Raw genomic sequence first — 27,686 nt, 5'->3', positions numbered from 1 at the left:
CAGTCTTGGGGTGATGGGATGGGGGTGGTCTCCTGTTTGTCCCCATGATGAGCCTCGGGTTGGCGGAGTCTGTGTGGGGGGTGTCTCCCTTGTTCTGGGGACACAGAGTCTACTCCTGTCTGCTGTGTAGCACTGATGTGACTCATCCGGAGCTGCAGCTCCCCCGGTCAGCACAAGGTTGGACTGGGGTCAAGGGTGTTGAGGTGGAGTGGAGAAGTGTCTCTGGGGGGTGCAGGTGGGGTGCAGGCAGGCAGGCGGGAGCAGGGGCTGTGCGGGAGGGTGCAGGCAGGGCACAGGGGGGCAGGCAGGGTGTGCACACTGTGTACAAACACCGCCGGAGCGCCCTCCCCCCTTAAGGTGGACTCGAGTGGGGTGATCCTTGCTTGGCTCCGGGCTGGAGATCAGAGGGGTGTCCCCGCGGAACTGGCATGAATCCAGTGCCATCAGCCCCGCGCCTGTGCCCCTGGACCTGAAGTAAGTGGAGGGAGACCCTGCCCAGCCCCGCGGGCCACCTTAAGCGGGGCCGGAGCTGGGGAGGCCGCGCCGAGCACACGGACACGGTTAAAGCAGACCCGGCACGGTCCCGCGGCGCGGAGCATCCTCCGCCTCCATGGGGACACCTCGTTCCGCGGTGGCACCGGGGGCAGGGCGCAGCCCCTCCGGGACCAGCCGCGCAGGCCTCAGCACCCTTCCTGCACCGGGGTCTGGCCCCACCCGGGCGCGACTCGAATCCTCGTCCCAGGTGCTGCGTGGGGATGGGAGCCGGGCTGCACCCGCGTGCCGCGAAGGAGCGGGGCGGCCTCGTGAAGCCCCTCGGCCGGCGTCGCCTCACGGCCACGCGGTGCTGGTGGCCTCCCCGGTAATCCGACTACGCGAGGTCTGTCCCTGTCCGTACGTGTCCCCACCGCGTTCTGCGCCGTGACTGCGGCCGCACGCGCCCCCCCTGCACGGCGCCCCCCAGCGGCCGCACCCTCCCCGCGCCCCGCCTGGCCAGGCCCCTTTAAGGCGCGGGGCGGGCCTAGGAGCTGAGCTCTCGCGGGGCTTGGGAGCCGCGCTCTCGCGAGGCTGGGGCAGCGCGGTGATTGGCTGCAGGGGGTTGAATGTAAGATGGCGCCCAGGGAGCTGTGAGGGGAAAAGACTCGGGGCCGAGGCGGCGGCGGCGACAGGGCCGGGGTGAGGCGGGGCCGGGTCACGCCGCGGCGCAGCCGGGCCGGCGGGCCGGGGTAGTGCGCGGCGGCGGCGGGGCCGGGTGGGGCCTCCCTTTGGGCGCGGGAGGAGGAGGTGGCGGTTCCGGGGGCGGCGCGGGCCCGGCGGGGAGGGGGAGGGGGCGGCCCCGCCTGCCGCGCGCGCGCGCGCGCGCTTTCCTGGCCCGCGCGGGCGCGCCCCCTGCTCTTCTCCCCCTGTGCACCGGGCGCGTCCCCGTCACCGCCCGCGACCCGGGCAGTGAGGCACCGGAAGGCGCGGCCTGTGCGCGGCCCTCGGCGGTCCCGTCCTCGCGGAGCCCCCGACATGGCTCCTGCCGGGGGGGCGGGGGAGGCGGTGTCACGGCGCCGCCTGCGGGCCCGGCCCGGCCGCCCCGCCGACAGACAAAGGCGGCGGGAGCGGCTGGGGCAGTGCTGGGTCCCCGCGGGCGGGGGAAGCCCCATGGGCTCCGCGTGCCCGCTCGGGCAGGACAGAGGCTCACCTGCAGCCGACGGTCTCAGGGCCTGAATAGGGAGCTTCGCCTCGTCTTGGCCGGGTGGCCGAGCGGTCCGTAGCGTTCCCGGCTGTCTCGGGGCAGCACTGGGGACACCTGCGGGGGGAGGGGGCGGGGGGCTTTGCCTCTGGATGCGGTCACTGCTGCTGCTGCCTTGTTCTAAGTTCTGTCTGCCAGTAACTCTGGTGTTGCCCACCGTGCCGCGCCTGTCGCCACACGGCGCTCTGTGACAGATGTGCTCACACAGTCGTTCTCAGTACCACCAGGCTGAGGGATACGATGGTTACAAATTGGGCATCTTGCAATTCCTCAGTAGGAGCTGCTAGCTGCGTGGATGATCATATCTTTGTTTCCTGATTTTTTTTTCTTAATGGAATACATATTAAAAATAAAATGGCTTAATAAAGAAAGAGGAACTGGGGATGGAAAGGGCTTCTTTGTTCTGTCTTCTCCAGAACGTTACAAGTCTAAGAGCTCAGGACAAGAGCAGCAGAAATACATGCAACATGGTGACTGGTGAGTCCAGATTGTCCACATGCTGCAAGTTGTGTGTGTGTTTTCAGTAACCTCAGTCTAAGTTTTATCAACTAACCGTATGTGCTCATAATCTTCAAAGAATTTTTTGAACTTACTTCCTGAAAAAAATGCAGTTAAGCTGCACAGAGAGGAGTTACCTTCCTTTATTGGAGGAACTTACTGCTTAGATGCTCTTTTTAAAATTTTAAAATGCAATATTAAAAACATGCTGCTTAGATCCAGTGAGGGTGGGCATGTGCAGTTTCCAGTGTGTGTCTGTGGGATAAATGGAATGCACAAATTAGTGTGTTTTAATAACTAACAGTAGAAGTGGTGACTGCAGCAATAAGCTGTATGTGTTACCCTACAAAAGCCTGTTGAATGCACCCTAGAGCCTTACAGAGGTTTTCTGCCATAAATGCAGGTTGGTTTAGTTTTCATAAGTAAAATTTCTGGGGTTGCATCATTACATTTCTGAATCTTTCTCTGGATCTGGTACCTCTCCTGCTCTGTAGGGTCTTGTGAAGTGCAGTTTTGGGTGGTTCAGTGCTTTTAGTTTAATAATCCCATGCAGCCCTAAAACTGCTCTGAATGACTCCGGGAGACACTGCTACATACAGAGTCTGTAACTGCAGCTGTACAGAAAACTCAAGGAAGATCTGTTCTGGGGTGGGAGCAGATGCCTCGTGGCATGGTGAGGCTCTGGACCATGCCTGGCACTTGGAATCCTGAAGGGGCTCAGCTGAGTGGCTCTTAGTATAGTAACTTAAGAAAACGTAAAGAATTTTTTTTTGTGGTAGAAGAAAGGAAAGAGATTTCTGCTGACAGCTTGTGGGAGAGGAAGATTTACTAGCAAGGGAAGACTGGCCTAGTAGGCTCTTAATTTTGATGCTAACAAGAACTAATTGAAGTGGACCAGCTGAGTAGTGTCAAGGATTTGTATTTAAGAAATTAATGCTTGCATTGTTCTGCTTCCTGGTGGTCAGAAGAGGTCGGTGATGGTTTGGTGGTGGACCTCTGCTGCTTATGCTTCTGGGTTTCTTGTGGCTTCTGGTCTCTTATGTGGGAGAATGATGTAGCTTGTGAAAGAAGGGTTAGACTTTCAAAAGTAAAAGTGAGGGCTAACAGCTCCCATTGGAAACAGTGGCCCTGCTGACCTCCCTACTCCTTTGACAAGAATAACAGAAGGTGGATAGCTATTCCCTGAGTTGTTACAACATAAAAAACAATGCAGGAGCAGCAAGGGAGCACCTGGAAGAGGTGAGCTCATCCAATTCAGCAGCAGCTGACTGTCAAAGAGCATCTGTGGCACTTATGTCTGGGATCCTGCTGTCAAAGAACATCTGTGGCATTCAGTTCTGGGATCCCAGCGTGGCATCCTTGAGGCTTATTCTTCAGAAAAGTCTTCCCTCTCAGAGTTGTGTTTGCTAGTGCATCTCAGGGTGGACATGGAAAATGATGATTCTCTTCTGAAAGCCTCGCTGTAGTAATGAAATCAAATACTTCAAAATTCCAGGTAGAAGACTGGGACAAGTTAATTGCTCAAAATCTGTTTTCCAACCTCAGAGTATATAATGGAGCATCATGCAGTTAGACACAAAACATGTTTCAGTGTGCCTGCTGTAGGTCTTGTCTGAGTCCCAAGTCCCTATGGATGCATTAACATCATTTTTCTCCCTTGGTTTCACCCTGGGTATGTGGTCACCTGGGAAGAGGTTAGTAATGTGTGCTGTAGAGGTGTAGAGTACTCTTGGGTGGCTCCTGGAGAGGTGAGTAGTCTTATTGGCTTTGTCACCCAGAGGTGGCTTTAAAATGTCAGATTGGTGTCTCTGAAAGAGTGTTTTCTGTCCAGATGTGGGCTCTGCAGGAACTTCTCTATGCTGGTATTTGCAGAGCTGTTGGATTTGCTATGTGAACGCCATTATCTGCTGTTTTGTACTAAACATGCTGAATATTTTAAGAATATCCTCTGTAGAAATCTCATGCAGCAACAAATGTGTCTTAAAGACTTCAGAAACTGTAGAGCACAAGTTGCCTCGTGTGTTCCCCTTACCTCTGATATTAGTTTATTTTTCTCCTGTGGGCCAGTCCAATGCACTAACCATGAACCTCCATGTAAACAAAAACTGTTTGGACTGCTGTTATGTAACAGTGAAGAGAGGTTGGCATTTGCTTCAGGTGTCACAGATTTTGGTGGTAATTGGCACTGGACTTGTGCAGTGTGTTTGAGTGCCAGTGAAAGCCTAACATTAACTCTCCTTTTCACACAGGCAGGCTTTTGCAGTTTTATGTTCAACCGTAGCCCTGTATCAGTTCTACTTTGTTAAGTTGTGCTACAAGGATACATAAAACTCTTAAAGGTTTTGCACCTGTTCTCTTTAGACCTACAGTCATAATGTACATAGTGATGTCTGTTTTTCCTCCTTTATGCAGCTTGATCTAGTAGTGCTGAATCACCTCTTGTAGTCCTGATCTTGTGTTGTTTCACATCTTTTCACAACTATCTCAGTATCTGGTGATGTTACATCTCAAATGTATTTATGCTCTACCAAGGCTAATTAGTGCCTTAGAAACAACCAGTATACTCACTGCAAAAACAATTTGTGGGTTTAAACAAGATAAGTCTATAAGAGAAGAATGCTGTCAGAGTATACCCTAGAGCTGTGTGACGTTCTCAGGTGGAGTCATCTTCGGTGGTGGTGGTTTTTGTCTTTGCTTTCACTTCCGCCCTGATCACCTTAACTTCTATTTCTGTCTTTCTTTTGTCTTCACACATGGCATGTTTCATGTTAACCTCTTCCTATATTAAAAGATCAAAAACTGATGCTGCAGTTGCCTTTGTTATTTCCAGATCTGTGCTTCTCCACGTGTGTAGTTTCCAGTTTGAGGAAATATCTCGATACCAGTGCTCTCCTTTTGCTTGCTGTGTTCATATCGATGAGGCTGTCCTATTCCTAACAGCAGTGAGCTGAATGCTGCATCTGTTGCTCTTCTGTTGTGCTTCCCATTAGCTGCCTAGAATAGAACTGCACAGCCTAATAGAACACACTGCTCAGTTTCCCACCTCTGTGGCTGCAAAGCAGGGCTGCAGATATTGATTTCTGAGCCTCTCTCACTAACAGTGCATGCTGCAAACAAATGGAATGTATGACTGGATTTGTCTGGTACAGGACTTGCCTGGTTGGGGTGAAGTGCAGAGCTAGGAGAGTTTACATGGCAGTGAGCTCTGGGAGGAAGAGTCACACCTGGGTATCAGACTCCCCTGTGCTGCAAAGGGTTAATCTGAGAAATGTGTAGTAGCACAAAATACCTCATAAAACTAAAGCATCTGTCTTGGGCATCTGGCTGTGCATGTTTGCCAGTTTTCATACAGTACTTGGTATGAGAGATTAGTTACTGGAATTAAGAATATCCTTGCATCAAGGGAGTACTGTAGTTAAGACTTTTACTTTCTCTTTCCTTAAGGAACCCTGAGGACCTTGCAATATGAATAATTCTCTGGAGAACACCATTTCCTTTGAAGAATACATCCGTGTGAAGGCGCGAACGATCCCCCAGCACAGGATGAAGGAGTTTCTAGACTCCCTTGCTTCCAAGGGGCCAGAAGCTCTCCAGGAGTTTCAGCAGACAGCCACCACCACCATGGTGTATCAGCAGGGTGGCAACTGCATTTACACGGACAGCACAGAGGTGGCTGGGTCTTTGCTTGAACTTGCTTGTCCTGTGACAACCAGTATCCAACAACAAACTCAGCCCGAGCAGCAGATACAGGTTCAGCAACCCCAGCAAGTCCAGGTAAGCATCTGAAAGCGTCTCTGAATGTATATATGACTTGCTAACTGAAGGAGTAGTGTTTACAACTGCGGTCTAACCTGAGACCTAAGCCTGAGACATGTACTTAAGAGGAAGGGCCAATTAACTTTATATAGAACAGCAATATTTCCCTTTCAGTTAAGGAATTTGGTAGTAAATTGGCTTTCCTGACTGTGCCTCCCTCGAACTCTGCTGTTGGAGGAGCTGTGTACATAGCAATGGAGTGGTGTCACCTATTGGTCGACAGTTCTGGCATGTACACAGCTCCCAAAGCCTTGTGCTCTGGAGCTGCTATAAATACCAGCCTCCTCTGATTGTTCAGGGTGGCTGTGGGATGGAGCTTGCCTTAAGGATTTTTTTTTTTCTTAATAAAATCAATTTAAATAGTTTTACTCAAACATTCTAGAAGTTTTTCTTGAAAACTGGCTTTTAAGTGAGGGAGAAATGCAAGAAAATCAACTTTAGGATATGAACCATTTCAGGAAAGGAATTCTAAAGGATGCATATGCATCGAAGTAGATTATTTGTTTGCACAGTGGAAGGAGTATTTTATTAAGTATTAAGTAAGCAAATCCATTATCAGAGGAAAAAATATAATGTTATAACTTAGGAAACTGCTTTTGTCCTCAGATACACTTTCTAATTTTAAGAGTTCATAGGTTGCAGGGCATTTACTAATGTTTTTCTATTATATGTATAAACAGCTGAACTCTGGCTATGGCTCTAATTTTGATACACTTGAGCTATTAATCTTTCTGGTTGCTGTAGCAGAATGTAAAGCTGTGAGGTTTCTTTTTTTGTTGTTTGGTTGGTTTTTTTAACAATAAGTGAGGGTATGGAGTCACAAATGACTGGAGATCAGGTAGTGTGTACTTGCTGCAGTGCAGTGGACTTGTGCCAACAGCTCACTTGCGTGTTTTTATCCTACAGCAAAGACAAACTTACCTCCTTCACTGGTAACTCGTCTCCAATTACTCTCTATTGAGTAAATGAATGCTTAACTGGGACTTCTGTAACCTGTTGCCCTAGAGTAACTTGTGTTGAAAGGCTTTTGAAGAACAAAAACCTGAAGTCTTGAGGCATGACTTGGATCTCTGCATAAGGCTATTAAAACTGATCAAAAATGGGTTTGGTTTTACCAGCCAGTACGTTTAGAAGTTTTGTTTCTTGGTAGAAGAGCTAGGAGGATTGGCTTTTGAATGCCTCAGCTTTGAAGATGTGGAAAGCCCCCAAACCAATTGCAAAAGTCAAAAGGAATATTTCCTGGCCCCCCCTTATTTTTTTTCCTCTTGCTGTCTCCTTTCAGAACTACCCAATGTTCAGGCTTGACCATTGCAAGTCTTTTAGTAACAGAGATAGGGAGGGAGGTCATGTATCATATGTTCCAGGGAAAAATAACCTGACCTTCTTATAAATAAGCATAAAGTTGCTGCCAGATTTTTGAACTGAATGACTTGCACCCTGAATGTGGAAAGCTTCTCAAGAAAATTAAGATTTCAACAACTTTCCTAAAGGATGTTGTCTACTTTCTTTGTGTTTTTGATGTTCCTCTGCTTTTAGATACCTGCTTTCCATCTGTACAGATCATCATTATTATTTGTATTGCCTACTCTGCTCTGCACTTTAGGTGGTACATTTGGTACTAGACGTGGCTGCAGCTTTTGTGTATCAGCAGTGCAGCTGAACTCAGGTGTATTTGAGCAGCTAGTTCAGAATTACCTTAGTTTTTCTGCAAGAATTGGGTGGAGAAGAATGTCTTTCTTTACCCCTTTGCAAGAGTATTTTTCTGTCTTTCAGGATTTTTTATTGAGACATAATTTATGCTAAACCCACTTATCTCTGCACTGTCACTGTGGCAGCAGTGGCAGAGCACATCTTCTGGATAAAGCTAGATTTTGTTGTGACTCTGGGGAGTGACAGCATTCCACCATAGCAGTGCACCCGGTCCAGCTGGCTCCCTGTGCTGAAATACTGCTTGTGTTGTATTATGATGAATTTTGGTCATCTGCCGAAGCCTCTTAGCTTTTGATTAAACTTGTCATCCTGGTACTTGATTTGGTAATCTGTTTAGTTCTTGCTAATCCAATTGCAAATCAGTGGAAGACCCTTTGAATGACTATGCTTATGTCTGGCAATGTGACAGTGCTGCTTGAGGTGATTAACAGTATGACCAGTCAGATGACCTCACAGTTGCAAGTGCTGATGATGATCTTACAATCACAGAGATCAGTGCTCAGATTTCATCCTGGATTTTACTTGCTGTGAACGACTAGACAGAGTGTGACTGCTTGCTGCTTTTACTTATTCTGGCAAAATAAATTTTCTCTTAGAAGAAGTTGTCACCTTAAGGCTTTCTTGCCTAAAAGGTTCAACAAAGTCTTAAATGTTTATTTTACAGGATGAGTGGATGCAACTGTTGAGTTATGTACACTGATCATTGCTACAGTTCACGTGTCCTGGAGCTCCTTCCACACCCAGTATCGCAGGGATGCCATAAGTGACCTTAAGGAGGAGTTTAGTGTGTCAAGTTGTCATACTTTGTTGTGCATCAGGGAGTGGCAGGGAAGGTCTGTGTTTTGCTCCAGTCAAGTAAGAGCTTTATTGACTCTGCTTTTGGAGAGATTGTTGCTTGTTGTTCCTGTGCATTGAGGCCATCGAATTGATGATGCCAGTGAGGTGTTTAGTGCTGACTTGCTTCCCAAATATGGTACTTTTGCGGAGGTCAGCGAACCTCTTGTGCCTCTTACACAAGAAGCTTTAACTGAAAGAATATCAGAGGACAGACAGTATCTTTGCTTATGATGTATGTGGAGTAAATCCTTAGTTTCAGCTTTTTATAAACAGCCTGATGTCTAGGTGGCAGGGCTTCAGGGGGGGTTGCTACATGTGAGCAAGAGCTGCTTGGGGAATAATTAAATGCTTGTGTAAAATATCTTTCAGTTAATACTTGTGTCTTTGTAATTGCTCAGTTCCTTATGTGTTTACTGTTCATCTGTTCTGTGACTTTGGACCTTTATAGGAGGCTAGACATTATTAATGACACAAGGCAGAGAAAGATGCCCTTAAATAGCTTAGAAAAAAGTCTTATTTCTGGCTCTGCACAGAAAGCATCTTTCCTTTGCTTCTGGTGGATGTACTTTCCTCTTACCTCTGTACTGGTTTTGAAGTTAAGCTTGGATGTAGAGTTCTTATTTGCTTACGTGTGCAAAATATGCCAGTATCATTTTAATGTAGCAGCAGGTATTAATTATCATTTGCTTGGGATGAGTGGGACACTTCAAAGAGTGGTTATAGTCAAGAGTGGTGTTTCCGAGGTAGCATCAACTTGTATATGGAAGTGGGCTTCTGTTGGAGAGGTAAGCTGTTTCTCCTTGGTTCATGTGTTTTAACTTAGACCTGAATGCCTCTGCAGTGTACAACTTGACAGCATGATCTTGGTATTGTAACTGTTTAAACACACCCAAGGCCTAATTTAGCTGATGGAATTCACTCTCTGATGTTGATGAATGAGCAGAGGAAAATCCTGGAGTGAGAGTCTGGCAGTTGTTCTGAAAAGCTGACTTGTACCCTTCCCGTAGACCTTGTTTACTACTTCGATAGCAAAGGACTTTCTGTAAAGTAGTTAAATAACAAGTTCTGACATTTCCTGCTCCTTCACTAATCAGTCTTTTCACTTTTCACTTACACTTTTGTGTCTGGCTTGTACTTGCTTGTACACTTTCTGGTGTAACTTTAGAAGGAACTCTTTGGTACAGTTAGTTTTTAGTGCTGGACTTGCTTTAGTTTAGGACTGTTGTTGAGTATTGTATTTTAAGTCTTCTGTCCTTAAATTGGGCTAAAAAAACTGAGATTGCTCTTCTCATACTTTCACTAACTTTATTTCCCAAGTATTTGACTTTGTGTGGGAAGTTTGAGATGCACCCACATTACTTCTGGAGGCTTTGGACTGTGCTTCCTGTAGCAAGTTGGCCACCGGCCTCTTCTTCCCTCTTGTAGGTTCGGAGCCTGTGATTTGAGGTTCCCTCCAGATAAAACTAAGCTGTAAGATGCAGTCATGTGTTTTGGTGATGTCAAACTTGGCTGGTGGGCAAGACTAGAACTAAGTTTGAAATAGTCTTCTGGAAGGTGTAGTGTGGACATGTTTGTATGTCTCCAGACTTGTTCTTGGTATGTACTACTGCTTGCTTGTTTAAATACAGCTTCAGAAACCAAGATCTCTTTGTCAAAATATGCATATAAGAGCCTGTCAGGTGCCCTAGGACAAGCTACGTATCAAAAAATCCATGCAGGAAAGAGTTGCTATGTGTGCTCATGTAGAGTTAGGTTTTAGGAAATATTAGATAATCTTGTCAGTCTGTAGATGAAAGAATTAATGAGCAAAGAAAAAATCAGTTGTTTCAGATCTGCAGTTCTGAAACAACTGAATCTGATTCCTTTTTGGGCAGGGAATCCATGCAGGGCAGACATGTTATGACTCCCACTTGAAAGTTTGTCTATCAACCATTAGGAAAAAAAAAGTTTTGGCAGCCAGGGTTCAGATGTTTCATAGTCCTGGGGTTACTTATTTACTCTTTGTATGTGCTCAGTTCAGAACAGAGTATGTTTTTGGGCTTGATGTGAAAAGATGATCTCCTTTAAGGGAATTTAGTTCTGCCCTCCTCTTACGATATGGGGTTGATTTCTGATGCTTTTGATTTCCTAGGCAGCTAGTATTTGATTCAGCTTCCAGCTACTTCATGGTGAAAAGGCATTTCTCTGTGTCATGGTAGCCTGCTGAGAGGTGATTCTTTCATGCTGTTGGATCCAGACTTTTGGCAATAAATAGTATTTCAGTGCTGGTAACTTGGCATGTTCTTTTCTTGTGCCAGTAACCCAGGAATTGCCAGCATAACATGTTTTTGCTTTAATCTTCAGCATAAAGTGAAGATTTAAAGTCCTCCCTGTTGGTCTTGGCCTGTAAATTTAAAACATTCCCCTTTGTCCAGAATCTTTCATAAAGTCATCTGCTGCTGCTGAGTGTAATTCATTGTCTAACTTGCTATCTGAGGAAAAAGAGAACAATGAGGTCGATATAAGAAGCCTCTGGTCTCAGACTGGGTTAAAGCCTATAAATCTGAAATGGATGCTTGTAGCACTCCTGGATAGAAACTACTTGAAAATAGGGAGGGTTCTACTGCAAAATACAATAAAAATGGATGTGTAGTTCACAGGAGATGCATAATGTGTGGTAGGTGGAGCTCCAATATTCTTTTAAATAGGACCACTCTCTAGTCAGAAGCATGATGGAATTTGAAGCAATTTGGAACATGAAGGGCTTCAAGTGATTCTCCAGTTTGAATTCATATTGTTTGGGTCTGGACTCATTCTTTGGGTTTTAACAATAACAGGGTGATTCTAAAGCGGTAGCAAAACATCTGTTGTAGGAATTAGGATTTTGAAGGGCCTCAGGGTGTGACTGCTCATCTGTTGAAAGTGGTGTAAGTTGCCACTGACTTTCAAACACTGTAGGCTCAGGCTCTGAAATGGTTGATGGTTCACCAGGGGTTTTAGAGTGGACATTAGGAAGCATTTCTTACCAAGAGAGTGGTCAAACACTGGAACAGGCTTCCAAGAGGGGGTTGGTGCCCCAAGGCTGTGTTATTTAAGAGGTGTTTAGGCAGTGCTGTGAATGACATGCTGTAGCTTATGGTCAGCCCTGAAGTGGTCAGGCAGTTGGACTAGATGATCAGTGGAGGTCCCCTCAAACTGAAAGTCTGCTTACAAGAGCAGAAGGGAGTAAATGCTGTCTTGTTTCATTTGTTCTTAGACCGTGCCTCTTGCTGACAATGCCTCTTTCTTAAACCAATTCACTTACCTTTCTAATTGCGCTTAGGTGATAAAATTGTTCCAGTGCAGGAGGAGACTTTGAATTCACACTTCTAGCGAAAAAAAAGTCACTCCTTTATATATGTTACAGCACTCATAGGAACTGTAATGTAAAATTTTTTGTGGAAAGAAGGGTGAGGGTACTTTTAAGGTGCTCTTAGTCAACCTGTGCAAATTCTGAAAACGCTCCAGAAGTACAGGATGAGTGACACATTTACCTCTTAACATAATTTTGAATCCTACCAGATAAAGCAAATGCGTCTTGTGTGAAACTGAAAATACCAGTGCAATAAAACGTGTAGTTTGTTCAATCTTTGGCCTTTGCCTTGCAGGTAATCTTTTGAACAAGAACTTAAATTAATAGTAAGGTCCATATTAGTAATTTTTTAAGTGAAATATTTTGGCGAATTCTTGCCTTAGGAGTGTGATTGCAACTGGCTTTTCTTAAACTGAGCCCTTACCTGAGATCCATGTTTGGGCCTGTTTGCTCCCAGGGCAAACACTTATGCTCCAGGGCAGATATCAAATAGAACTGAGGAAACACCTCATAGGTGAGTTCATCTTTTTTCAATTGACTGCCTGATCAAATCACTCATTGTTGCAGCTTTTTTAACTGACATAAGGTCACATGCTTCTTGTTACCTTGCAGGAAATTATTATAGAGTCACCACATCATCTGATTACAGTATACTGCACAGAGTTCCCAGAAGGAACTATACCCTGTTCTTCCTGGAAGGAAACTAATTCTTAACAGGAGGTGACTTATAAAACTGGCCTGCCAGTGGGGCATTTTGCTACCCCAGCTTTTTTTCCTTAGCAGCTCTTAATTAGCTGTAAATGGGTCCCTGACATTTTTCAAGACTTCTTAGCAGTGATGCTGTGGAGTGAGATTTTGTGCACAGCAGGCCTGCATTGTAGTTCTTTTTGGTATTGTCAGGCTGGCTAGTGTGCTCTGTCTGTGAAAATGCTGCATTAGTCTGTCTGGCTCCAGGAAGTGAGGTAGGAAAAGGTGAGAGAGGTGTGAGTAGGTAGACATTAAGTCTTGCAACTAAATAAGTCTGTGTTGGCTTCAGAAAGAGGTGTTGAGTAATTAATTCCCACCCTTAAGAAAAAGTGTTAGTGAAGCCTGGAGAAACAGATGGTCATGAGTACCTGGGATATCACTTCTAGGACAAGGCAAATGTAACAAGTTGTGTGTATAAATGTGAGGAAAAGTGGAGAAAGTGTCTGGACGAGGCATGTGAAGCTCTTCAGACCTGAAATTTGTGCTGGGGGCTACCTTTGGCTGCTGGCTTTCATTGTGCTGCTGGACTGCTGCTAGGTATTGTGGCAGACCTTGGACAAATGAGCATTAATGTGAGAGGGTGTGATTTTTTTTTTTCCCCTTTAAAGTAAAAGGAACTGATTTAGAATCAAGTCAACAGATTTTGTCTATGTTGTTCAACATTGTCTAAGTGCATGAGCTAGAAGATATAACTGAGTAATTTGGACAATAAATGGTATTAAATGGAATAAGTAAATAACGAAAAAAGGGTTGGTTTTAATTGTCATTGCCAAAGAAATTATTCTAGAGTTTAACAAACATGCTGCAGCATAGGCCATTAATGCATGACAGAGATTGAGGTTGAACTTGCCACATTCTGTGTTTACACCGCTTGAGTAGCGTTACTGTTAATGATAGGTTTCAAAGTAATATTCCTGGGCTTTATGAGGAAAGAGCCAAGTGCTGGTTTCGACTTACCCATATTTCTTATTGCCTGTCACCAGCAAGTGATCCTGTGGCCATCTTGGGACTGGGGTGGGCAGCAGTAAAACAATCTTTAGAGCATGGTAATAATGAGGCAAGTTCCTGTAATTATAATGTGAATGACCTTAAAGTCTTGGTATTGCAAGACCTGTGCTAAAGCAACATTTTAGCAATGCAAATAGCTTTGAAAACTGTTGGATTCCAGGGATGGAATCTGTTGGCTTGAGCCCATGGAGCTTTGAGGGTGGAGATGTTCTCTCTGTGCTGAGAGTCACGTGCAATGCTGAGCAAACACATCTACTGTATCACTGTTATCAACCAGGGACTTCTAGAATATCTTGGTTTCATTTCCTGAAGTCTTTACTAATGGCCTAGTGTATGAAATCAAAAGTGAGCATAAAAGACCTGGAGCACAGATCCTGAGTGACAGACCATCTCTGCTGAATCACTGATGTTTTCTGATCTCTAACTGGTGGCTTGTCTCGTTGCAGGTTCAGGTCCAGGTCCAGCAGTCACCACAGCAGGTCTCCGCCCAGCAGCTCTCTCCACAGCTCTCTGTCCATCAGGCTTCAGAGCAGCCAATACAGGTCCAAGTGCAGATCCAAGGCCAGGCCCAGCAGCAGGCATCCCAGACAATACAGAGTCAGTCTCTTCAGAGCCCCAGCCCATCACAGCTGCAGGCAGCTCAGATCCAAGTGCAGCATGTGCAGACTGCCCAGCAGATCCAGGCTGCAGAGCTACAGGAGGAACACATACAACACCAGCAGATCCAGGCCCAGCTTGTGGCAGGACAGGCCATTACTGGTGGCCAGCAGATCCAGATCCAGACAGTTGGGGCACTGTCACCCCCACCTTCTCAACAAGGCTCCCCGCGAGAGGGAGAGAGGCGGATCAGCTCTGCGAGTGTCCTTCAGCCAGTGAAGAAACGTAAAGTGGATATGCCTATTACTGTATCGTATGCTATTTCAGGGCAGCCAGTTGCCACAGTGCTGGCCATTCCTCAGGGCCAGCAGCAAAGTTATGTCTCTTTAAGGCCAGACTTGTTAACAGTGGACAGTGCCCACCTGTACAGTGCCACTGGGACCATTACAAGCCCCACTGGAGAGACGTGGACCATCCCTGTTTACTCTGCTCAACCACGTGGTGACCTTCAGCAGCAAAACATAACCCACATTGCCATCCCTCAGGAGGCCTACAATGCCGTCCACGTCAGTGGCTCGCCCACAACACTGGCTACAGTGAAGCTGGAAGATGACAAGGATAAGATGGTGGGAAGTACTTCAGTAGTGAAGAACTCTCATGAGGAAGTGGTGCAGACTCTTGCTAATTCGATCTTTCCAGCACAGTTTATGAATGGCAACATCCACATTCCAGTGGCAGTGCAGGCTGTGGCAGGGACATACCAGAATACAGCACAAACAGTGCACATATGGGACCCACAGCAACAACAGCAGCAACCCACACCCCAGGAGCAGGGGCAGCAGCAGCAGCTACAAGTCACTTGCTCAGTAAGTTAAAACTGCCTCTTGGTCTCAGTTTGTGATTAACAACTTACAAATGTAATGGAGAGGAAGCATGCCAACAGACAGCTGGTGTCTGGGAAGCAGAGATGCATGTGTCCCAGAAGCCTGAACGTGACATAGGGCACTTGGCTTCTGATGGTATAAGACTTTCTTGTGATAATAGGAGTTACAGGATTCAAAACTTTCCAAAGGAAAGTACAGTCTTGATCTTAGTCTTAAAAGTTAATAGATACATAGTGAATGCCAGACTCTTTATAGCGGGAATTCTGAGATCTGTAGTATTTTCCTGAGCTGTTCCAGGGGTTGCAGTGGACAGGCAGGGATAATTGCAGCCAAATGAGGTGTGCTAATAAGTACTAGTCATTATCAGTTACTTTGTGTTGCACATGGAGTCTACAGCAGTTTCAGTGCCTGGCTGAAGTATTGAGATCTGACTAGTTGTGAGCAAACTTCCTGTGTCAAGTCTGCTTTAGGGTACATAAGGTATTTAAAATAAAATAGCCTAAATACACAGGCAATTCCAGGAGGGATGTACTCTATCTTTAGGGGGACAATAAAGCTACTAGAGGTGAACATCACACTTTTGAGAGTTGACCCTCTCAAAACTTGAAACTGAGAAGGACTTTGCCTGCCTGCTCTGTTCTGTCTTCTGGCATTGTGCTTTTAGGGGATCTGGGCACGTATGCAGAAATTTTGCTCTATTTGTGAAAAATAAAAGTTTGTTAAGAAGCATCTGCCAGTTCAGCAGATTTACATCGGCCTGTTTCCAGCCTTCACACTGGACAAGGTGTCTGTGAAGTCAGGGCAGAAGACTGGATTGGGCTAATGGGGGGATTTGGCTCTGGAAAGCTTTCAGCTCTCTGGAGAGTAGTGTGGCAGCACTTTGGAGGAGAGCACAGGATCAATCCTGGGTCCTACAAAGACAAGGTGTCAGTTCACCCTCAGACTTTCTAAGGCAGAGAGAGGCTTTGCTTCACAACTTAGTTGCCATGTGCCTTGATTAAAGCTGTGCCTTTTCAGTCAGTCTCTCTGCAGCTATGCTACATGCTGCAGCTGCAGGGGCTGATAAGCAAAAAGCTAATAAGACCTGATGTAGAGAATAAAAACCAACCAGAGGCAATTGGAAGGCTCCACTCTGAGACTCTTGCAGACTTTTCCTCTTAAGCTGTTTGTTTTTTTTATACTAAGTAAGGTAGAGGTATTAAATCTCTGTGCAGTCTCTAGTACTGTCAGAGCAACTTCCACTAATATTGACACTTAACAGTATCAAAGGAAAAGCTGCTTTTTGGAGTAACTCTTAGGAAGGAAAAAGCAGAGCTGTTTTGATATAAGAATTTCTATTTCTGTAATATTCAGGGTACCAATGAGTTTGACTAAGGACTGTAAAGCTGTTAGTTGAGGTAACTATGAGACTCTGTGGCATGGAATTGAGAACTTGTAGTGAAGAGTGCAGAATGAGTGCAGATGAAGGGCTTGCTGCAGGTTTTAGATTGGTGCTACTGGTTGCCTGACAAATAAGTTTCAGTTTGAGATGGAAATTCTTGGTGACCTAAGGTCCCATTGCAAAGTAAATTTCAAAGGGTCTGGAGATGCCTTAGGTCTGTAATAAGTCATGCAGTCACTTACACACAATAGTAGCTAATCCCCATTAGTAGTATTTGGTATTTTGAGAACATTGCATTGAAATCGAATTGACATTTTGGTGCTGTGTTCTAGTCTTGCTGCTTTGTTTCTTTTACAAGTGAATTAATCTTAATAATCATTGATGATAAGAACAGAATGTATTTATTGTGTGTGCCTGTTATGTACTGCTTAAAGAAGAGTCTGGATAGGGAGGGATGCCAGTGGTATGTGGCATGTGATTGTACCCAGGACCTTCCTCAGGGCAGTCTAAGTGTGGAGCAGCAGTGGTGAATAAAGCTGGTGACACCTTCCTCTTCAAGGGCTGGTGGTTTCTGTGGGCTGCTCTTGTAGTGAGACAGACTTCAGAGTCACAAGTGAGCTGAAGATAGATCTGTCCATTCAAACTGAAAGAGTTTTTGGTGTGTAGAATATTCTTCTGTGAGCAGCAATTCAGGTTGGACAGGACACTTTGCATTCCTTGGATTAATTTGTTGTTGGGAGTGTTGCAGAAGGCTGATATCCTGGGGCTACAGGTCTTGTGGGATTCTTGTTTTATTGTCCAGCTGTTGCATACTGAAGTGTGTACATAAACTGAAGTGTTTTCTTTCATAGGCTCAAACTGTTCAGGTTGCTGAAGTTGAACAGCAGCCACAGCCACAGACTTCACCTGAACTTCTACTTCCAAACTCTCTGAAGCCAGAAGAAGGTCTTGAAGTGTGGAAAAGCTGGGCACAGACCAAGAATGCAGAGCTGGAGAAAGAAGCCCAAAATAGATTAGCACCTATTGGAAGTAAGTGTTGTGACAACATGGCCTTTGTTTCCTTTCAAGTAGGATTAGGAATTACTAAAATGTTAGGTGTTTACTGCTCTGGAAAACTCTTTCATTTAATCAGTGATTGTTCCTAAATTTAAATTTTAATTTATTCTGCAGTACTAATTACTGTGTATTCCCACTGCCCCAGGACATGTATTAGCTCTGTGCTGAGCCCCCTTGAGCACCTGAGCTGATAGCAATAGAAAAGGGCACTGCATGACTGTGGTGCATGGACAGACTGTCTGGTCAGGCTGGTAGGACAGTCATGGAGTTGCTGTTTTCCTGTTGCTGCAGGGCAGCATTTCACTGGGGGCATGGTAAAAGAAGGCAATAGTCATCCAATTGGTAGGGCAGAGGATCTTCCTATCAAACCATTGCCTGTTTTATCTTTTAGTATTTCTGACAACCTAAGATCTGGATTTATTTCAACTTGCTTTACTGTACAGGGAGAATGAGGTAGTGCTGGACCTGCCATATAGAATGGAGATGTAGGAAATCTTTCCTGAAATGTTAGGAAATAACATAGCTTCATTTTGCTCTTCCAGGGCGTCAGCTGCTGAGGTTCCAGGAAGATCTCATATCTTCAGCTGTGGCTGAGCTGAATTATGGTCTGTGCTTAATGACACGAGAAGCTCGGAATGGTGATGGTGAACCCTATGATCCAGATGTGCTCTACTATATCTTCCTGTGTATTCAGAAGGTAGGATGGGACTGCTCTGTGTGCTGCAGAACTGTCCATGTTGTCAGCATGTGTACAGGGACTCTTGGTTATAAAAATAGACTGTGGCTTTTATTGAGCTTCCTAACAATTTTTTATGACAAAAGTCTCTTTGCTTAAAAAACCTTGAAAACATCAGATGACTTGTCTGTCCTTAGTGCAAGCAATGCTTTTGTCTATGAGTTAAGTTCAATGCTTTTGTCTGTGAGTTAAGTTTGTGAATAACTGAGTTCATTATCACAGTGAAAATCATAAATCCATTTAACTTTTTTTGGTGGAGGGAGAAGCGTTTGAATGCTGTTTGAAGAAGTTGTCAATGTCAAGACCTAAATCTAATAGAAGCTTTAGCAGGCAAGAACTTAGCTTTATGTGCTATGGGAAGTATGAGTTTCTGTAAGAGCTGCAGGAACACAGCTAAACTTGGACAGGGAAATTGAGTATCCTTGTTAACCTGAAAAAGTAGCGTCCAGTAGTCATGTGAAATAACATGAAGGGAACGCACATGAAATAAAAGCTGAAATCCAATCAGCTTTACTTTGTAAGATGGTTTTTCCTTTTTTTTTTGTCTTGGCATTCCCATTATAATAATGGAGATTACCTACCCTGTATTTGCCTTGGTGCAAGAGTCCTCACTCTTCAAGTAAACTGTATTAGTCTTCAGTGCTATGCTGTAAAATGCTTGACTGAGAATGTGGGCCCTTAGGATGAGGTCTGGTCTGAGGAACAAACTTGCTTCCACTGTACTGGCCTGTGTTGTGAATCTCTTACAGTATCTCTTTGAAAATGGCCGAGTCGATGACATCTTCTCAGATCTCTACTATATTCGGTTCACTGAATGGCTGCATGAAGTTCTTAAGGATATACAGCCCCGTGTTTCACCTCTTGGTAAGGGCTATTGTTTAAGAGCTTTAAAACTTTCCAGAGCTTGGAATGTTTAAACTGAACCTACAGCATGACTGTAGTCTGAATAAAAACGCTTTTGAAGTATGTAACATCCCTAGGCTAGCTAATGCTGGTCAGGGAGAAAAATGTTGTGTTTGCAGTGAATGTTGAGGTTACAGCAGTTGTCAGGCTCTAACCCTGGCTGTCATTGAGCATTATTTGTCTGCCACTTGTCACCAATCAGAAGGCACATTGTGGGGACTTTGTAGTGTTATGGAATTGGCTTACTTGGCAGCCAGCTGATCCTTGATTTGAATCAAGTTTCCTCATCTGAAGTGGTAATACATCCTGCCTCTAATATGTATTATTTCTTTGGGAGATAATACAGCACTGTCATAGTGCTGTGTGGCCAGATGGATACTGTCTGCAGGATCAACTGAGTGTCAAAGGAAAAAACAATGATTAAAGCCTCCAGTGCTGCAATCAGTTGCAGCTCAGCCTCATGTTTAGGAGATCATGGCAACAGGGATAGGGGGAGCAGTTCTAGAAGAGACAGACTTTGACAGAGAACTATATGACAATTAGGTAAGAATTGCGTTTTCAGAGCATGGAAACCTGGTTTCTCATTGTTTGATTCCCTTTGATATGTTTGGACATCAGTGGAGAAGCTACTGCTTATGTTCAGAAAAGTAGCTGATGTTATAGGCTAGATGGCTAAGTAGCACCATGAGTTTTGGAATCCTTTTGTTTTCAGTTTGGCTGTTTGATCAGTGCTTTGACATTCCACAAGCCTCGGAGTTCATACTGCTGTCTGTTTTTCTGTTTATCTGTGTATTTGGAGTGTAGTGTTTTTCTTCTACACAAAGAGGGAAGAAAAAATCTGATAATCAAAGGATTACTCATGTGTCCAAATACATCACTTGGCACTGTGTGCTGACTGAAGCTGTGGGCCAAGAACTGATTTGTTACACTGGCCTGCCTGCTCTCACATATTATTGGATTAAGAGCATCTGCATTGGAGTCGAGCCAATAATTAAAAACTGTTTAAGTACATATTCTTTTCTGTATGGGCTGGGATGTATAGGCATGTTTCACAAGCATACTTTCCACAAGTAGAGGTTGATGGATATGTACAAGTGTTTCCTAACTGTACCTGCTATTTAAGAAGTTATTTGCAGAGCACTGAACCTTGACATTAGTGAGAATCTCCTCTTCCTCCTTCTGTTAAGATTTATATGCTCTCCTGTAAAATGCTGCCTGTATTCATGTTGTATGTGTCCCCTGGCATGATGCTGACTTCTGATTATTGCAGGTTACATCCTCTCCAGTCATGTAACAGAAGAGATGCTGTGGGAGTGTAAGCAGCTTGGAGCTCACTCCCCTTCCACCTTGCTCACTACACTGATGTTTTTTAATACAAAGTAAGTAGTCAGGTCTTAATGAATCTTGGGGAATAAAAGAACTTCAGATGCTTTAACAGGATTGGTGTGGGACTGCTGCACTGCGTAGGGCAAAATTGTGAGTTTCAAATGATTGCACACAGAGCCCACTGGTAGCTTCATCAGACAAAGAAGGTGGAGTATAACAAGGAAGTGAGCTAGCAGATGGGGTATAACAAGGAAGTGAGCTAGCAGAGGGCAGACTCAGCCTCTGAGTTTTGTATGCTTTGCTGCTGGAACAGTCCTTAACCCAGTGGTTGGTTTGAGCCTCAGCCTGCTCGTGATGACTAAAGATAACTACCTTGCTGTTGAGACTGTGTTCCTTGCTTGCCTCTGAGTGTCCTGTGTTCTGTTCTTGCTGCTCAGGTACTTCCTGTTGAAAACAGTAGACCAGCACATGAAGCTGGCTTTCTCCAAGGTGCTGAGGCAGACCAAGAAGAACCCTTCTAATCCCAAGGATAAAAGCACGAGTATTCGCTATATGAAGGCTCCAGGCATGCACCAGACAGGACAGAAAGGTAGTGTCTAGGAGGTTTCTTTGGGAATATTTTACTTACTTGGGCTTGAAGAAGTGGATGAACCTGGAGATGTTTGCAGGTAGGGAACCCAAGGCTCTGCCAGCTACCTGTAGCCTGGCAGTATGCATTTTCTGTGCATTCTATCCAAGAGAGGATAGTACCTTCTCATCATAACCCTGGGGACATACCTTACCTGAGGCATTGTGGGACTCCTCAAGAACTAAGGATAATTTTTTGTTACTTTTTTTTATGGGCAAAGAGGCTATTGGGTGTAAGTGCTTATGAAGAGATGGAGAAAATTCTTTGGGAGGGCTTCTCTTACCTTGATTCATGTGAACTCATACAGAATTCCTATGTAAGTACAATCTATCCTTTTAAAATTTAGCACAGGATGCAATTGAGGCTTTGCAGTCTCAGTAGTGAGATTTCCCTCATTTTGCATACTGGTAGAGGAGAAATGGAAAGAAGGATATGGATGGGTTGTGATCTTCAATAGCCTCAGGATAAAGCGAGTTCTGCATAATGCTTTAAGCATTTATAGCCAGGTGCCTCTGCCCTCGAACAACCATAACGTCTCTTGCCAGCTCTTGTACAGTGACAAAGTTCTGCAGTGTTGAGGCTCTGTGCTGCTGCTCAGTGTGCTGTGCTTACACAGTGTCTGACAAACTTCTGGGGGCTGGTTTGTAGTTACAGATGACATGTATGCAGAGCAGACCGAGAATCCAGAGAACCCCCTGAGGTGTCCGATAAAGCTGTATGACTTCTACCTCTTCAAATGGTGAGAGCTCTTGTCTGTGTGTATGGTGCTTGTCTTCTGTGACTGGGGAGCTATATCCTGTGCCTGTCCTAGTTTTCAGCACTGTGTGATATTGCTGGCACAATTTCTGTATTTCCATAAATTTACTTAAATAGAGAGGGGTGGTGATGTGAGAGAGTGGGATTAACTCTGATGGCATGTAAATTAAATTTTTGGGGTATTTAAGAGACAAATCCTGATTTGTGAACTGGCTGCTCTTGGACATTTGCTGTGTTGGCATGAACTTATTTTTCTGTTTGTGAGTTGCAAGTCATCTGGAAGCATCCACTACTGAAGATAGGATTAGGGTCCTATTCAAACCAGCTTCTGTACAAAAATAAGGACTTGCTAAGGAGATTGGAGGGTCCCTCAAGAGACTCATCTCTGAATTATGATTCTGAAATTTAATATAATGGTTCATCTGCGCAGATGAATCTGCAGGTAGCGTGAATGTGAAAATCCTTTATTCACTCTGAAAGACCCCTAAAGCCATGTGTGTGTTATGCTTACCAGTGTGAAATAAAAACTACTTTCTTACAGTCCCCACCATGGCTTTTTAACCTTGACATGCCCTAAAACTTTGGGATGAATGTTGCCCCTGGATGTATCTCTGTACCTTCATGTATCATCAGCCAGATGATCACTGTCAGGATTTGTGAAGCCTGGGGTGAGGACATTGGTGGTCTCTCTCTTCCAGGACATTTTGTTAGTCTGGTTATTTCTGATCTTCCTCACACAGCCCCCAGAGTGTGAAAGGCCGGAATGACACATTTTACTTGACACCGGAGCCGGTGGTGGCCCCCAACAGCCCTATCTGGTATTCCATCCAGCCGATCAGCAGAGAGCAGATGGAGCAGATGCTCACCCGGATCCTGGTGATACGAGAGATTCAGGAAGCTCTTGCCGTGGCTAATGCCAGCACCATGCACTAAGGCATCCTTCTGGCTCAGATGGGGTGGGGCAGGGTGATGGGGGAGGGACAAGCAAAGAGAAATTGTACAGACTTTTACACTAAAGGAGATGCCTAAGTTTTTGGTTTTTTATTGGTGTAGTTATGAAGCCCTTTTAGGCTTCTTCTCTTTAAAAGAATCTAAAGGAAAACCTACCCATTGTGTATCCTACCCAACACACCAAACTGTTGGAACCATTGGAGGCTGCATATCCCCTGCAAGCTGGGAGCTGTGGAAAGCTGCTGGTTGACTCTGGGTTTTTTTTTTTTTTTTTTTATGATGTAGAAAACATGAACTACAGGATTGGCCTGGTTGGCTGGGGCCTCTGTCTCCTTGGAGCACGTGCAGCCTAGAGGGCACAGAATGATGGATGGACCTGCTCAGCCAGTGGAGGAGAGGCAGGCATCTTCTTTTCTTGTGCTTGGACGTTAATTTGCTGTTATCTTGGAAGAAAGAGGAGAGAGTGAACTGCAATTATGATTTATACAAAAAAAGCAAACCAACAATTTCTATTCAGACCTTTAAGTGACATTTTTAGATGTTAAAAGTACAAACTTTACCACACTCTTCTTTTTTTGGCCTAACATTGAGGCCTTAAACCTTGAGGCTTCTGTGCCTGATGAATTCTTGTAACATACACTTGTGTATCATATAAAGATACCACCCTGTTTCTCTTATGTATTCTTACTCTAGTTGTTTATTAAGAATGACGAGCACGTCTTTTCAACATGCCATTGAACAATGTGTCTTTATTTGGGGAAGAGTGAGCTGTGAGGGTGGGGGGGGTCATTATACAATGATCAGTATGCAAACTGGTTGTTTTCATCCCTGTTCATGCTTTCCAGCTCAACTCTGCTGGATTTCTTTCACCCCTACAATTTAGGAAGGTAGAAGGGCATACATTTCTGTTGAAGGACCTGAATGTTTGCTTGCTGATGGAAGCTCAGTGCCAGGCTAGGAACATGGGATCTGTGAGATCAGATCAGACTGTCCTAATGTTCTGTGGCTTTACCCCTAGGCAAATCCCCCTCTCTCCACCTTTTCAAATGCATCACAACAACAGCATGATGGAGGGGTAGTGGAGGGAAAAGGCCTTCCAGGAGCAGCATATGGCTTACTCCTGCTATTTAACAGCCTTTTCACAGTTTTTAACACAGCTGTGTAGCTTTTGGCATTGTTCATGACCATAATTCCCAGCCCTGTAGCCTTGCCTTGCTGTGTCTTAAATGGTTGCTGTATTTGATATCATTAACAAATAGTCTGCTCTTTTGAAGCCAGCAGGTAGCCAACTTTGCTTGAAATGGGAGATCACTTGCCAGGCTTGTTACTTGTGCCACCGGCTTCTTGGATGCAGAGAAATTACTCTGCTTCTTGAACTTGTCTTCCCTGCTTCTCCACCTCATGTCCCTTCCCTGTTCCAAAATACACAGATGAATATTTAACTATATATTACAGTAAAAGAACATAACCTTGTGTACAGGCAAGCAACTTTCCTGAAGCCTCTGTTGTCCAGCACCTATCTATTGAGAAGGAAGGTCTGCCCTCTCTGTTGGTTGTGCAGAGTGTAAATTGATGAGAGTAGCCAATGTTCCCTGTCTTTGTGCTCGTGAGCAGTGTTGAGGTGTGCAGCTTAGAGAGACTTCCCAAGCCCCTGATGCTTCATGTTGATGTTGGTATTCTGAGGAAGCAGGTGTGCTTGAGTTTGCTGTCAGTATGAGCAGTTTGTTCCCTCTACAGGACTCTGTACTCAAGTGCGTGTGTGCAGAGAGGTGAAGTAGCAATGCACAGTTTTTTTGTTTTAGACTCTTAACTCAGTGTCTGCCCGCCCTCAGAACTAGGCCAGAGGAAAGCAGCCTGGGATCAGTGCCCAGATCACAGTGGGTAAGCTGGGAAGATGGTGCCAGGGTGGGTGTAGGGCTGGCAGCAGGTACAGGTGCTGCACAGGGTGTGCCCAACAGGCATGCAGAGAGTGGCTTTCCCTTTCTTCTGTGCAGTTTGTCCCATCATCAGAGCAGAGTTGGAAAGCCTGCTGCCTTGACTGTCTCCATCAGAAATACAGTGGATATTAAACAATCTGCCAGATACACACTGTACCAGTTGCTTTACTGGGCAGCCTTGAAAGCCACTTAAAATTGACAGAAGCTACAATACTTGACAGAACTTAGGACAGTTGCAGGTTGGGGACAAAGAGGAACTTCAGCTGAGCTTTCTGGGAAAACAAAATTCCATGTTACCTTAATTTTCTAGATTATGCACTTTCCTTTACTACTCTTAATTGCAAGATGATCTCAAGTCTTTGTTGGGGAAGAGTTCTCCTTGGAGGATACTGGTTAAGAACAGGGAAACTAGGCACATGATGAGCTGTGGAGATCTGATGATTGGTTTTGTCCTGATGGACTGGAGTGTTTCCATTCCTTTCTCATTGTCCGCATGTACATAGGAGAGGATCTGCTGATGCAGAAATGGACTGCTGCACTGTTCTGTACTGTCTCATCAGAATGTCCACTGTGTTAACTTCATTCCCTATTTTTAGAGACAATCGATATACTGTGACTTAAGGATTATTTTCCTGGATCTGGCTTCTAGTCTGTCTCTCTGGAGCTAGTTTAAAAGGTACAGTATTTCTAGAATATAAATACTATGTTCTTTGATAGTGAAGAACATGATCTGCTCCCTTGTAGGGGCTTGTAGGAAGACGTGCACAGAGTAGCACAGAAGAGTGCCGTGGCTTAGAGTTGCTATCCACGTTCTGGGAAATGTTCCCAGTCAAACATGTAAAATAGCTTTTTAACACTTTCCTATAACCAGCTTGACTGCTGCTTAAAGGGCATTCCCCCTTGGCTCTGAGAGTGCCAAACTGCTTGTACTGCTCTTGTATGCGTGTATATATTGACAGGAACTCTCCGTGCCCTATGCCTTGTACGAGACAGGCTGAAAATGCATCAATCTCTAAATAAATAGAGCTGAGAAGTCAAGCTAGAGACTGTGTGTTGTTGATTTTGAACTGTGCCCATCTTGTCACTGTGGTATGAAAGGAACCATAGAAAGCAGAGACTGACTGTTGTAAAGCACCTCACATTCTGACATGAGACTCATGTATTGTCCAAGCTCTTGACATTTAACAGCGTTGCTTTCTTTAGGAAACTTGTAGCCTCTTACATATGTGTCCCCAGCACCATTAGATTTTCTTTCAAGAGGTCAAGCATTTGCTTTTAAGTGGTAATGGCTGAAGCAGTGGAGAGCAGACCAGAGAGTGGTTCTTCACTCCTGTCTAGAGTAGTGTATAAAGGGAATGGTCTGAGAACTTCATAGGGCTCTTACCTGTTGGCTGCCTCACCCCTAGAGGTCTGGACTTCAGAGGGGTCACAAGGTCTGAAGTAGTTCCTGAACTCTTCTGCCTTGGGCAATACAAAAGACTTAATCTGATCTCTAAATAAGAATCTCTTCTGCGCTGTTGCTGCTAGGGCAGAAATTAACAGTCTTGTTCTCAGCTGCATCAGGGCTACTGCCTTGGCATACATAGAAGGGATGAGGCCTCGAATCCTCCTATGCTAAGAGCAGATCCAGAAATGGTAGGAAAGAGCCCCCTGAGTGTAGAGGGGGTGGAGGACTGCTGGTACTGTAGTTGCTCATCCTCTTGCTGGACTGAGTGCTGTTGGACACTGAATGACTGTGCAGCTGTCCAGCCAAACCACATCCTTACACGAGTTTAATACTGACTGACTTGGAGTTAGTGCTTGGACTCCTAAATCACTGTTAAAGTGGGATATCAACTGTCTTCCACCCTATACGGGGCTTTTCTCCCCATCTTATTGCTGGAGCTGCTCCTCTCAAACATTACAGGGAATGCACCTTATCCAGATGATTCAGCCTCTTCTGTTTCATTGGTGCCAATGCTTAGGAAAGAGCCCATCTCCGCTTATACCTCTTCCTACCTTAAGGAACATCTCAATTCTTCCAGAAGTCTTGCTGACATGCTGCTCCCAAATCTCTGAAGCGATTGCTGTGTCCCTACTTGCTGGTTTCCTTTGCTGCGTGGCTGAAGCTCTGCTCTTTAGCACTGCAGTCACGTTCCCTGTAACCTTGTGCATGGCAGACACGTTTGCCTGCTTCTCCTTTCTCGTTGGAGCTCATCAGAACAGGAAGGCAGATTAAACCCACTTACAGCAGCAATAAACCATGTCTAGAACTTGAGGGATCTGCAGGAGAGAATGAGGTGGAGGGGATGTCTCAAAAAGGCAGGGTCCAGTTGCAGCCCAAAACCTCGCTTGATAATGAGTGTGCAGCCTATATGCAAAATACATCTTGTCTGTCCCTCCTGTGTTGACCCAGGTCTAAACAGCACATGTGATTGGCATCCTGCAAAGTGACCTTCAGAACTCTCCAGTAGCTTTGCCCCGTGAGTAACTCACACTACAAATCATTTTAAAGAGATGCACTCAACTATTTTTTTAATTTAATTTTACTCTTATATTCTCTGCTCTTTGTAATCTGCTTGGAAATAAAATGTTTTTCCCTGCAGCCTTTGTTGTAGTCTGTTTGAGAACCATTAAACTTTGTCTGATGTTTCTGTTGGAACAGAAGCCAAATATGCCTGTTTATTGCTGTGCCTGTGCTGTAGTACAACAGCTCAGATCCATGTGTGCCTCCCAGGTAGGCTCAACAAACCTTTTTTAGCCTGTTCTTTTTTTAAATAAGGGTAGAGAGACCTGTCCCACTGATCTTGGTCTGGCATGATGCCTTCTGTTCTGCTCATCCTGTGACAGGTAATGCAGACTCAAGAGTG

General features: G+C 44.9%; 1 protein-coding gene across 6 annotated transcripts; it reads left to right on the top strand.

Annotated features, from left to right (window-relative positions):
- The first annotated feature begins 759 nt into the window (after window positions 1-759).
- On the top strand, window positions 760-25,875 carry QRICH1 (glutamine rich 1). Of its 6 annotated transcripts, XM_033071341.2 has the most exons (12): window positions 1,096-1,173; window positions 2,152-2,212; window positions 5,678-6,007; window positions 14,129-15,145; window positions 17,396-17,573; window positions 18,143-18,297; window positions 19,086-19,200; window positions 20,510-20,618; window positions 21,003-21,154; window positions 21,842-21,932; window positions 22,690-22,883; window positions 23,186-25,875. In XM_033071341.2, exons 3-11 carry the CDS (start codon window positions 5,699-5,701, stop codon window positions 22,880-22,882), a joined length of 2,319 nt encoding a protein of 772 aa, XP_032927232.1. In that variant the 5' UTR covers window positions 1,096-1,173; window positions 2,152-2,212; window positions 5,678-5,698; the 3' UTR covers window position 22,883; window positions 23,186-25,875. The 6 variants fall into 6 exon arrangements, with proteins under 6 accessions (XP_032927233.1, XP_032927230.1, XP_032927234.1 ...); XM_033071339.2 differs by having other exon boundaries at window positions 1,073-1,102; window positions 22,690-25,875; XM_033071338.2 differs by having other exon boundaries at window positions 22,690-25,875.
- Window positions 25,876-27,686: the final 1,811 nt, after the last annotated feature.

The sequence above is a fragment of the Catharus ustulatus genome, chromosome 13 (genome assembly GCF_009819885.2).
Source record: "Catharus ustulatus isolate bCatUst1 chromosome 13, bCatUst1.pri.v2, whole genome shotgun sequence".
NCBI classification, from domain to species: Eukaryota; Metazoa; Chordata; class Aves; order Passeriformes; family Turdidae; genus Catharus; species Catharus ustulatus.
The sequence above is the reverse complement of the archived record's forward strand: the minus strand, read 5'-3'. Positions and strand labels throughout refer to the sequence as shown.